At 43.3% G+C, this 13,801-nt stretch overlaps 1 protein-coding gene across 1 annotated transcript; it reads left to right on the top strand.

Moving 5' to 3' along the window:
• LOC116522033 (vomeronasal type-2 receptor 26-like) lies at window positions 1-7,163 on the top strand. The gene is made up of 4 exons (XM_032236618.1): window positions 1-765; window positions 2,219-2,446; window positions 4,719-4,845; window positions 6,259-7,163. Exons 1-4 carry the CDS (start codon window positions 1-3, stop codon window positions 7,161-7,163), a joined length of 2,025 nt encoding a protein of 674 aa, XP_032092509.1.
• The last annotated feature ends 6,638 nt before the right edge of the window (window positions 7,164-13,801 follow it).

The raw sequence follows: 13,801 nt of genomic DNA, 5'->3' as shown, positions 1-13,801 counted from the left end.
ATGGCTCCCAACGAAAGTCTTCAGGTTGTGGGGATCATCCATTTGCTGAAACATTTTGGATGGACGTGGGTTGGCCTCTTAATTCTGGATGACAACAGCGGGGACAATTTCCTTGAAGCTCTGGATCCGCTTCTTTCTGAGAACAGGATCTGCGCTGCTTTTGTGGAGAGGTTTCCCAAACAAGCCCTTTTCTTTATGTTTGAAGGTGATATTGTCTATAGGATACAATTTTATTTGAACCACCTCATTGTGAACACCTTTGTCTTCTACGGAGAATGTCTCACAGCAATCCTTCTGTTTACCTTCATGAAATATATCGACATCAGCCGTGGGAAGATGTGGATTCTAACAGCTCAGATGGATGTCGTGTTAACAAGTCTTCACCGCCCCTCAGATCTGCAGGTCTTTGATGGAGCCATTTCCTTTGCTATTCATTCCAAGGAACTGCCGAGGTTCAAGGATTTCCTCAGGACCACCAAACCATTCCAGACGCAACGAGATAGTTTGTTGAAAGAATTCTGGGAACAAGGGTTTGATTGCTTCTTTTCAGGGAGTAATAAACCAGTGGGAAATGATGAGGCATGTACTGGGAAGGAAGAGCTAAATCACCTTCCCTGGAACTTATTTGAAATGACTGGCCACAGCTACAGCATCTACAATGCAGTCCATGCTGTAGCACATGCTTTTCATGGCATGATTAAGTCTAAACACAGAAGAGTAGCAGGGAGCTCAAGGGTCAAACTTCAAGATCAAGGCATCTGGAAGGTAACAATCTGTGAATCGAACACCTTCATTGCACAGGAGCAGATTAGTACTGTTAGATTGGGTAATGGAAAGGCACACACAGGCTAATGGCAGCAACAACTCTTTATTAACTCAATAGCAACTATGTACAATCCAGCAAAGGTCGAGTCTGACAGCAGCCCTTTTATAGGGTGCTGTCAGACCCTTCAACCAATGAGATTAAATGTCTGTTCCTGCCAGAACAGAGGACCTTGGTGGAAATCATTATAACTGTAGCAAGTATCTAACAAGTACCTTCTAAAGCAGGGTTGTCAAACTCCCGACCAAGGGCTGGATGCATCATGTGCTGGTCCCGCCCCCACTCAGTTTAGCAAAGGGGGAAAGAGTCTTGATATGTCAGGTGATGCTGCTGTGATGCCGCTGTTGTGGCCTGCCAGTGGCCAGCAGAGCTGGCAGCAGATTTGGATAGTGAGGAGGAACAAGGGCCAGTCCTGGAGTCTGGGGAAGGCTCTGATAAGGGCTCTGTGTCAGAGGCAGAGAGGGGGCCAGAGCCATATGCCAGTCATTAGCTGCCTTCAGAGTCAGACATCAGTGAGGCAGACGAATAGCTGGAGCCTGTTCCCAGTATGCGCATGCACAGAGTTGCCAGAGGGAGGGAACAGCTAAAAAACAGGGGTCGACTTGGGAGTAGGGCCACAGGTGGATGGTGAACGGCCCCTTTCAGAGGAAATAAAGCAGGAGCGAAAGGGGAGGGGGGTTTGCAGGAGACAATTAGTTCACTTCATTGGTTCGTGACTCTCTGAGACTCCTTGCCAAGTTTTGCAGATAGCAGCCTGTCAGCCTCTCCAAGCCAGATAATATCTGTGACTGTAAATCCTCCCTTGCAGCCATCTTTTATTTTGGATCTGAGGCCTGCCACACTTTCTATTATTTTACTATGCATTTTCTATTGTGGGAAAATGGGAGAGGGGATTGTATGGAGTTAGATTATATGTAGCCATAACAACATTCTTTCTAGGAAGCCAAGGTCATCCTTTGTCTTTGAACCTCTGCACCTGACCAAAATGGGATGGGTGGAACTGCCAGCATGGCAGTGGAAGATTGGGTCATGTGATAGACTTGTGGGTGTGGGGGCAAGATCTTGAACTTTCAACTGGGTGGGGAAAACAAGGAAGCTTTCAGATTTAGATTTTTCCAGATGTGCCAACATGGCTCTCTTAATAAATAGGAACTTTGAGCAATACATTGCCTTGGACTCTGATTTAATTTTGGATGCTATTTGGAACCCTGACAGTGGGTTCCCCTTGAATAAAATATATTATTTTGCCATATGTCCACCACTTCCACTTCACAGTCATTTCCTTTTTAAAGGAGGCCTCCTGGGATGTTAAGTAATCGATTTTCATTTTTATAGACATACATTTCAGAAAATCTTGATTTTTATCTCATTTATTCCCTTTTGTTTTTTATTTAGCTTCACCAGTTCCTTCAAGGCCTTTCATTCAATAATTCCCTTGGAGAAACGGTGTCCATCAACCATCATGGAGAAGTGCTTTCTGGATTTGCTATTGTAAATGTGGTCATGTTTCCAAACAATTCATACTGTAAAGTTAAAATTGGAAAGATGGATCCCACAGCCTACAAAGGGAACAAATTTGTAATTCAGGAACATTTAATGGTGTGGCCCAAATATTTTAAGAGGGTATGGTTTAGAGCTATTTTATTATTTTGGATTTGGGGGTCAGAGATGACTTTGATTGTGCAGCCTGCTTTCTGACCCTTTAATCAGGTCATAGTTAGCAACCTGTATTCAAAGTATAAGTAGTCCTCATCTTACAACAGTTCACTCTAGAAAGAGTGCAGAGAAGAGCAACAAAGATGATTAGTTGTTGTTCTACTGTCAATTCCCCAAGCATCCCCTCATCATCCCACCATCCCACATGGCACTGTGACTGCATGACAGCCAGTGGTGGGTTTCAAAAATTGTTTGAACCTACTCTGTGGGTGTAGCCTCCTTTGTGGGAGTGGCTTGCTGCCCATGTGACCGGATGGGAGTGGCTTGCCACCCATGTGACCGGATATGAAGATGTCGACAACACTTGTCAGAACCACCTTAAATTACCTCACACACAGCACTGGCATGCATAAGAATATGATGTAAACTTGTTTTTTAAAAGGCATCTTTGGTTTGTGTTAAAACAACTTCAACACACGCAATGTTCTGATTGCACCACAAACGCAGTAGTCATCCTTACTTTTCACAGAGGCACTGAGTTTTATAAATATGAGCATGATAGTGTAGAATAATCATATCCAAGGACCAGTGGTGGGTTTCAAAATTTTTTGGAACCTCTTCTGTAGGTGTGGCCTGCTTTCCAGCTCCACTGGTGGAACCTCTTCTAACCGGTTTGGTAGATTTGACGAACCGGTTCTACCAAATAGGTGCGAACTGGTAGGAACCCACCTCTGATGACAGCAAAGCACAGCAAGTATAAGGTGGCAGCTGATATTCTGCCCTTCTACCCTAAATAGAAAGAGTAGAAGGATAATTCGAAAATTTAATCCCTGGAGCTGGTGCTCAGAGGCACATTTAAGGTGGTGATTTCTCATTTGTGATCTGCTTTTACTAAGCTGAGTATTAAGTCTTACTTCATGCATGGTTTTAAAACAAAATCCCCTTTATTATTGTTACTGTATTTTTCGGAACATAAGACACACTTTCCACCCCCCCCCCCCAAAAAAAATAGGTGGAAATTTCTGTGCATCTTATACTCCACATATTGGGGCAGGGGAGGGGGGGTTACTGCACCAATCAGCTGTTCTAGAAGGGGTCACAGTGGCGGCAGCGAATGAGCCGTGCCAAATGGGCGGCAGAGTGGGTGTCAAATGAGCTGCACTGAACAGGCGGTGGTGAGTTGGGTTGTGCCAAATGGGTGGTGGCAAATGGGCCACACCAAACGCGTCACACCGAATGGGCCACCACAAACCGGTGGCAGTGATGGTACCGAACAGGCCGTGCCGAATGGGTGGCACCAAACCCATGGCGGCAAACAGGGAAGATGAATACCAGATGGATGCCAGGAGGCAGAGGCAGATCCCCCCCCTGTTTTCCTCCCCAAAAGCTAGGTGTGTCTTATAGTCTGGAGCACCTTATAGTCCAAAAAATATGGTAATCCAGAGAGGGCAAGGGAGGAAATGGCTTGGGTACTCAACATCTCCAGGTGGCGCAGTGTTTAGGGTGCAGTACTGCAGGCCACTTCAGCTGACTGCTATCTACAGTTCAGCGGTTCAAATCTCACCGGCTCAAGGTTGACTCAGCCTTCCATCCTTCTGAGGTGGGTGAAATGAGGACCCAGACTGTGGGGGTGATATGCTGACTCTGTAAACCGCTTAGAGAGGGCTGAAAGCCCTATGAAGCGGTATATAAGTCTAACTGCTATTGCTATTGCTATTTAGGAATTATCTTGGAGATTTCCATGTGGAAATCTCATGATCCTTGACCTCTGCTCAGTGGTGGGATTCAGCCAGTTCACACCTATTCGGGAGAACAGCTTGGTAACTTTCTAAGCAGTTCGGAGAACCGGTTGTTGGAAGAAATCTCCTTTTGTTTCTTCCCCACTTTACAGGGTTAATCCTGTAAGGAAGGCAGGAAAGAAACATTCTGGTGTTGTTTCTAGCCTAATCTTTACTGTCCTGCTTACAGAAACTGCCTCTCCAGTTCACCCTTATTCCATTGTAACAGCTAAGGCAAAACACCCATCAACCTGAGTGACCTTGAGTTGGCCACACACCCCCAGTCACAAGACCCCCAAGCCATGCCTATCCAGCTGGTCATCAGGGCAGAGGACCGGTTGTTAAATTATTTTGAATCCCACCACTGCCTCTGCTCCTCTATTTGTGCAGGCGGATTAGAGGATAACTGTCCAGTATTACTCAAGTTTTCAGTCCTGAATTCCATCCTGGTTTATCCACAGGTCTTGCCCCGTTCAGTGTGTAATGATCCATGTCCTGCTGGCTACCAGAAGAAAAAGAAAGAAGGAGAAAAATTTTGCTGCTATGATTGCGATCCATGTTCTGATGGGAAGATGTCAAACATGTCTGGTAAATTATCATCTATTTTACTCCACTTTATTATATACACTGCACTGTGATAATATTATATTTTCATTGCAAAATTGACCAAATAGAGAATTACTACTACTACTACTTCTTTGACATATGTAGTTGATTTGCTTGCTTTGTTTATTCTAATGCCGCTTCAATTGACATTAGATTTCAACTGGGAAATTGGAAGATTAATCATGAAATTGTGTAATACCAGAGTGAAAAACTTTCACATAATTCCTAAAATGAATGAAAAGATAGAGGCCCTGGAACTGGGTCTTGCTCCTACAATCTTTTTTCCTCTAAAGGATCCCAGCACTCATTCAGCTTAGGGGTGGCAGGTGACCCATGGCTGTGGGAAAGCTAAGCATCAATGGCAAGAGCTGCGGACAGCCGCAGGAGGCTCATCTTCATGTCTCACACCTTGCCTGAATCCTGCGTGGTGCATCAGAATTGCCTGCCTTCTGCTCCATGCCTTCTCTCTGTGCAGCCCCATGGGATCTCTTCTGATGATTCCCCCGCCCCCAAACTTAGCCATTTTCAGAAGTGAGTACCTCACCTCCTAGAATTCCCCAGCCAGAAAATGAATTATAATATAATATTATGATATCATATCATATGATACGATATAATACAATACAATATAATATTTAGATTCCATGCTTCATACACTCTGGTTTTTTTGCAGACACAATAGCCTGTTCTGAATGTCCAGAAGACCAATATCCAAGCAAGGACAAAGTTCAATGCATCTCAAAAACCATAACATTTCTAACTTATGAAGCACCATTAGGGGTCAGTTTAGTTGTGGCTGCTGTTTTATTTTCAATCACTTCTATATTCACACTTGGAATATTCATTAAACATAAAAAACACTCCCATTGTTAAAGCTATATTTCTAAAATGGTGCTTCCTGACTGCGACCATCACTTACAGACAAGATTCTTCCCTCAATAAATTATGTTTAGATCTCCTCTAATGATCTAATCCTGTCCTTTTCAAACAGCCACTTTAAGAGGTGTGGACCTAGCTCCAAGAATTCTTCAGCCAGAAATTCTAAGTGTTGAAGTGTAGACTTCTTAAAGTGGCCAAGTTCAAAAAAAGATCTAATAGAGATTATATATTTCAGTTGGTGTTACTTGAGAAGAGCCGAGGTGGCGCAGTGGTAAGGGTGTAGTACTGCAGGCCACCTCAGCTGACTGTTATCTGCAGTTCAGCGGTTCTAATCTCACCGGCTCAAGGTTGACTCAGCCTTCCATCCTTCTGAGGTGGGTGAAATGAGGACCCAGACTGTGGGTAAACCACTTAGAGAGAGCTGAAAGCCCCATGAAGTGATATATGTCTAACTGCTATTGCTATTGAATCATGATGATTAGATTCCATACTTCATGGCTTCTCTCTTATTTGCAGATACGATTGCCTGTTCTGAATGTCCAGAAGATCAATATCCAAGTAAGGACAAAGTTCAATGCATCCTCAAAAACATAACGTTTCTAACTTTTGAAGAACCTTTAGGGATCAGTTTAGTTGTGGTTGCTGTTTTATTTTCGATCATTACCATGTTCACTCTTGGAATATTTATCAAGTATAAAGACACGCCTATTGTCAAAGCGAACAACAAGGACCTCACCTACACTCTCCTCATCTCCCTTCTGCTTTGCTTCCTCAACTCTTTTCTTTTCATTGGAAAACCTCTCAAAGTAATTTGCTTCCTCCGACAATCAGTCTTTGGCATTATCTTCTCTGTGGCCATTTCTTCTGTGTTGGCCAAAACCATCATGGTCATTGCTGCATTCATGGTCATCAAACCAGGGTCTGGCATGAGAAAACGGTTGGGCAAAAGACTGTCCTTCTTAATTGTTTTTTCTGCGTCCTTCATTCAAGCAGGCATTTGTCTGGCATGGATGATCAGTTCTCCTTCCTTTCCAGAACTTAACATGCGATCAATGACTGAAGAGATCATAGCAGAATGTAACGAAGGGTCTGTTGTGATGTTTTATCTTGTCTTGGGTTACATGGGGTTTCTGTCTCTGGTCAGCTTCATGGTGGCTTTCCTGGCAAGGAACCTGCCCGACACATTCAATGAAGCCAAGTTCATCACTTTCAGCATGCTGGTGTTTTGCAGTGTTTGGTTGTCTTTTGTTCCCACCTATTTGAGCACCAAAGGAAAGTATATGGTAGCTGTGGAGATCTTCTCCATCTTAACTTCCAGTGCTGGGTTATTGGGATGTATATTTTTCCCCAAATGCTACATTATTCTGTTGAGGCCTGAGCTTAACAGCAAAGAGCAACTTGTAAAGAAAAAGCATATCTGACTATTACATTTTGGGTATATGTATTTCTGATGTGCAATTGGATTTGCAATAGTCTTCTAAGGACATAACTTGCTTAGTAGCTCTGCCAACATTACCATAACTGCATATTCTTGGAAGACACCAATGTGTGTGATAAATTTTTATGAACAGAAGTGGAAAATAAAATTTAAAAAAAAACAACCTTTCACTGTACAATGAGTGACTTCACTCTTAATAAAGTAGATATTTCTTAATTCTGATTACTATTTCATGAAGAGAATGGCTCATCGTCCTAAGATATCTGTTGTTTTGTAAGTATAAATTATGATCTTAATATTTGGGTAATATAGTTTGGATCATATTAACATGAAGCAAGCATGAGAAGAAAACAAAGGGAAAGAAAACAAAAGGAAGATTACAAAAAAGACTCTTCCAATCTTCTTAATAGCAATTATAAATACATTTCTGTTGTGACCCCACTTGTTCCACACCAAAGCACACACGGAGCCAGAGATAAATTACAGCATTTAATTAACAGACAAACAGGTCCTTGGCAGCAACCCAGCACAGACAAGCTTGGGTAGCAATAAACACAGATAAGGCTTGGCAGCAATCCAGCCTGCCAAGCTCATACAAAGTTCTCCGACATTCGATTCTGTGTTGACTCCTGCAAAGAGGGCATGTGCACAAATAGCCTTTTTATAGTCTGGAGAGGAGCCTAATGACCATCAGCTGAGTGCAATTACCTCCTGTAATTGCATAATTGTTCCTGACCCCTAGTAGCTCTTCGATGGCATACATCCAGGAACAACTCACTGCTGGCTTCTGGATCACTCTCCCTCATCTCCTCCCCACTGGTCCAAGGCTCAGGTACCACCTGGTGGCCAACCAGTCTATCTGTACCCTGTTCCAAGTCAGAACCCTGTCCAGGGTCCTCCACGTCCTCCAGAACTGACTCAGAGGGCCCCTCGCTGTCGGAGTCTGGTGGCAGCTCCAATGGCTCCTGCTGGACCACAACACATTTCTATTGTAAATGTACAGTATTCATCTCTGTCTTTATGGTAACCACATACAAACAGTTTTGTTCATGCACTCAGTGAAGCAGTTGTTAACCAGTAGGAACCCACCCCTGGTTATAGTGGTGTTGAATAATGGGATGTATGGACGCCTACCAGGGTATGTTGCTGCTGGTGTTGCTGTTGATTTGCTTTGCATGCGCTTCACGCATGCACAGTTGACTAAAAACTGTTCTCCACATGCATAGAACATGAAAACCTTAGTAGAAAATGTGCCAGCAATGGCATCGCCAACCGGGGAACTGGTTCGGGGGTATGGCCAGCCTGGATCGCTGCCGGTTTGGCCAACTGAGGCCAAAATACCTCTACCAGTTTGCCCGAATCTGTGCAAACTGGTAGCAACCCACCTCTGACCCATACTCAAAGTTATGGCCATTGAAGTGCTCCTGTCAGAGCACTGCAACGGCCATAACTTGGAGTATGGGTCAGAGATGGGTTGCTACCGGTTTGCACAGATTCAGCATTTGAGAGTTTGGCAGCCTGCCATGACCACTTAACAACCGCAGGGCTATATCAACAAGGCCATCGATCTATTTCTTTCTCAATATAAACCCCTTTGGCCCTTACTTTTAGCTCATCTAGATGTACGGGAAAGCACCATGAAAGCCCCCTCAAGCCCTTGGTGGAAAAAATGGAAATAAAACACAACACACAAATTTTCATTCATTACCATACAATACAATACCATAGCAGAGTTGGAAGGGACCTTGGGGGTCTTCTAGTCCAACCCCCTTCCTAGGCAGGAAACCCTACACCGTTCCAGAAAAATGGCTATCCAACATCTTCTTAAAGACTTCCAGGATTGGGGCATTCACAACTTCTGGAGGAAACTTCTGTTTCACTGATTAATTGTTCTAACTGTCAGGAAATTCCTCCTCAGTTCTAAGTTGCTTCTCTCTTTGATTAGTTTCCACCCATTGCTTCTTGTTTTGCCCTCAAGTGCCTTGGAGAATAGTTTGACTCCTTCTTCTTTGTGGCAACCCCTGAGATATTGGGAGTTTGCTATCATGTCTCCCTTAGTCCTTCTTTTCATTAAACTAGACATGCCCTGTTTCTGCAACTGTTCATTGTATGTTTTAGCCTCTAGTTGCCTAATCCTCTTTGTTGCTCTTCTCTGCACTCTTTCTAAAGTCTCTACATCTTTTCTACATCGTGGCGACCAAAACTGAATGCCGTATTCCAAGTGTGGCCTTACCAACGCCTTATAAAGTGGTATTAGCACTTCACGTGATCTTGATTCTATTCTTCTGTTTATGTAGCATTTACATAAGCTCTATTTCTATATTCTCTAATATATTCCATATTGTGTAATATATCATATAATCACTTAAAATATATTAATATTTACAGATTTATACAGTGTTATCAATTTTTGTCGTAAATAATACTTAGTTCCTATACAGCCCTAATGGGAACGTATACCATCACCAGCTGCTCTTCCAGGTTCAGTCGTGCACATGTGCGACGACCAGCTGCTCTTTTCCCGGCAGCTTGCCCTTCAAAATTTTGAGTGGTCCATCATTTACGATTTTTAAGAAGAAACTGGACAGCCATTTGTCTGAAATGGTATAGGAGAGCGATAGTTAAACTTTTCGGCACCAAGTCCTTTATCATAAAATATACCAAGATTTAATACATAAAGCAAATACTATTCTTGTTGCAGTTAATATATGTAGTGTTAAAAGACTAAGATTTTTTACGCACTTTATCACTTAGTATGCCCAACAGAAATAGTTCTGGTTTCCATTCAATCTTTTGTTCTATCATCTGTTCTAGCCGTTTCTTTATTTTAAGCCAATATTCTCTGGCTTTGGCACAGGTCTACCACATATGGTAGAAGGTTTCTTGTTTATATCCACATCTGCTGCAATTGTTCTTTGCATGTGTACTATATCCACTGCATTTTGCTGGTCCACTAATTTAGTCACTTTGTCAAAGAATGAAATAAGATTTGTTTTAGCATGATCTGTTTTTGACAAACCCATGTTGGCCACTGGTTATAACTTTTCTTACATGTAGTTTTTTTTTTAAATAGTTGTCGTTTGTAGCTATTTGCAGTCGTAGTTGGGTTTTTTTTTCCTAAAGTAGTTTTTCTAATACAGTAGCATTTGGGTCCATTCTTTCTTTAAAAAATAGATTTATGCCGGGTCTTATTTTTTTAAAGAATCATTTCAATATTGTAGCCTTTGGGTCCCTTCTTTTAAAATTTGGTCCTTTGCTCCCTCTTGTGGTTAAAGGTGAAATAATACTTAAAAGTTGGGAGTTTTTTCCTCCCTCTTGTGGCTACTGTTGGAGGAGAATTTAAGTATAATATACTGAAGGCAATCAGAGTGCAGTTTGTAAGCCACAGAGGAAAGAGAGAAAAAAGCCACTCAGATAATAATTAATGTAAAAAAAGTATAGAAAAATAGTAAATTTTCCTCCTCCTCCTCCTCCTCCACCACCTCCTCCTCCTCCTCCTCCTCCTCCTCCCCCCATTACTTTATGGGTGTTTAAAAGGATAATATAGCCCAAGGGATGGTTGGTGAATTAAGAGAGTCCAGAGCCTACTTTGCTTTATAACCTTTTTTTTATTCATCTCTTTGTTCCCACTCATTCTTATTTAGTTTCACTGGTTCCTCCAAGGCAGGGAGAAGTGCTTTCTGGATTCAATATTACAAATGTGGTCCTGTTTCCAAACAGCTCCTATAGAATTTAAAATTTGTAAATTTAATGAATTTATATGCCGCCCAATCCCGAAGGACTCCGAGTGGCTTACAAAGTACAAGATTAAAAGGTAAAAGTTAACAAATAGGGAAAGAGGAACAGATTTAAAAAGCAACACACCATACACTCAGCCTAAGTGGGGCTAGACCTCATTCATGAGGTCAACCGCCCCAGGCCTGCCAGAATAGCCAAGTTTTAGTGGCTTTTCGGAAGGCCGAGAGAGTGGGAAGGGTCCGGATCTCTGCGGGTAGATCGTTCCACAGGGCTGGAGCAGCTACAGAGAAGGCCCTCCCCCGAGGGGTCTCCAGCTGGCATTGTCCGGTCGATGGCACCCAGAGAAGGGCCATCCTGTGAGATCTTATCGGCCATTGGGAGGTATGTGGCAGGAGGCGGTTTCGCAGATATCCGGGTCCTAGGCCATGTAGGGCTTTAAAGGTAATGACCAGCACCTTGAAGTGCATTTGGAGACCGATAAGGAGCCAGTGCAGCTCGCGGAGGATAGGTGTAACGTGGGTGTATCTAGGTACACCCAATATCACTTGCACGGCTGCATTCTGGACCAATTGTAGTCTCCGAACACTTTTCAAGGACAGCCCCATGTAGAGCAAAGTGAACATCGGGAAAATGGATCCCAAAGCACTTGCGGGAAACAAATTTGTCATTCATGAACATTTAATAAGTTTTTTAAGCAGGTATGGATTCTGAGGTATTTTATTATTTTGGAAGATTTGGAGATCAGGGCTTGTACAGCCTCATTTCAGATTATTTCACCAGTTAAAATTAAAGTATGGCTCATTCTCCTGTTCTGGCAGAATTATAATTGGTAAATGATTTACAAAGGGAAGGGTCCAGAGGTGGTATTCAGCTGGTTCGGACCAGTTTAGGTAGGTTCAACAATCATCTGGCCATGCCCACCCATCCAGGGGTAGGTTCCAGCAGGCACATCTGCCAGTTTGCTCATGTGTGCCCTTGCACGCACATGCGCAGTGCAATTAAAATTGTTCTGTGAATATGCAGAACCCAAAAACAAGATGGTGGCATCTATGGCATTGCCTGGAGAACTGGTTTGGGGTGTGTGGCAGGCCTGGATTGCTGCCGGTTTCAGAATCCCAGGCTACCAAACCTCTACCAGTTCGGCCAAACCAGTCCGAACTGATGGGAACCCAACACTGCACCTCCTCCTGCTCTACCCTATCCTTCATTTCCTGCTTTCTAGCTCATCTCAATTGCACAGCACAGCTGATTTCCCTCCCAGCTGTTTTACTTAGTAATAGCAATAGCAATAGCAGTTAGACTTATATACCGCTTCATAGGGCCTTCAGCCCTCTCTAAGCGGTTTACAGAGTCAGCATATTGCCCCCAACAATCCGGGTCCTCATATTACCCACCTCGGAAGGATGGAAGGCTGAGTCAACCTTGAGCCGGTGAGATTTGAACAGCCGAACTGCAGAACTGCAGTCAGCTGAAGTAGCCTGCAGTGCTGCATTGAACCACTGCGCCACCTCCTCCGTTGCTGACTTGGAAGGTAAGCAGCTGAGCTTCTAAATGCTCCGTTTTCAGGGCAGCGCATGTGCACGAAGCCCACTCTCACCGAACCGATTGTTAAACCAGCAGCATTCCACCACTGGAAGGATCAATGGAGGAAGACATGGGGAATTTTGCAAAGTTTCTGACTTGGTGGTGCAAACAATACTATAAAACGTGAATGATTAGCTCCTAACGTCATGGTTGGGGAGAAAACACCCCAAAGTTCATCAATTAGGAAAAGCATGAAGAAAAAAAAATCAAACGTTCTTCCCTGGTGAGCTAGTGGACAGAGACATGTTTAAGGATGTTATTTTTTTTAAAATTTGTGGGCTGTGTAGGAAGTTAGCACCCACCCCTCTCCTACTAAAAGGAGATATTTTAGGAAATATTAAAAGGGCAGAATATTTCCTCTAAAAGGGAAGAAGAAATTCATCTCTCCACCACCTTTGTCAATGGGCCATTAAGGCCTGGTCCAGTCTATTCTACATACAAAGATCAACCTCCTCCAGGTAGAGCATAATACGAATCCCATCATCATCGTTACATCATCAGTCACAGTGGTGGGTTTCAAAAATTTTTGGGACCTACTCTGTGGGTGTCACCTGCTTTGTGGGAGTGGCTTGCCAGCCATGTGACCGGGTGGGAGTGGCTTGCCAGTCATGTGACTGGGTGGGAGTGGCCAAGATGATGTCACTGAATTCTTTAGTTACTTTCGGGTCCACCGGTCAAACCTCTCACCGGATTAGTAAATTTCACCAACCGGTTCTCCCGAGCCAGTGCAAACTGGCAGAAACCCACCACTGATCACTCAGCAAGAGTCCACCAAGCTCGGGACTCAAAAACACAACCTACAAAGTTACCCCTGCATGGCCGCACGGGAGTCTGACAACCAATCAGAATACAAGCTGAAATTCAAAAGCCCAGGGAAGGGTATAAAACTCAGGAACTTTCATCATCTTTTTCTTTTTTTTCTTTAGCCAAGATCCTGGTGCACATGATCCTGTCCACCATTAAAAACCATCTTTCCAAACAGCCACCACTTTTCCAGTGTCTTTTTCCTCACTTGGAAGTGAACCCAGAAGGACATTTCTTCCCACAACTGTTTTAATAATCAGTCTCACTGCATGTATTTTTTTTTAAAAAAAAACTATTTCTCTTCTTCTTCAATTAATCAAGAGAGGGGAAGGGTAGGAACAGCTTGGATGCAGCCATATGCAATATTTAGGAACTCTTGAAGATATTTCCAGGTGTGGCACTTCATTTCATGATTTTACCTGCTACTCTGTCTGTACTAGATTAGAGGAGGACTTTCCAGTATTACTCAAGACTTCAGTCCTAAATTCCATCTTG

The sequence above is a fragment of the Thamnophis elegans genome, chromosome Z (assembly GCF_009769535.1).
Source record: "Thamnophis elegans isolate rThaEle1 chromosome Z, rThaEle1.pri, whole genome shotgun sequence".
Lineage (NCBI taxonomy): Eukaryota > Metazoa > Chordata > Lepidosauria > Squamata > Colubridae > Thamnophis > Thamnophis elegans.
This window is presented reverse-complemented; position numbering and strand designations above follow the sequence as displayed.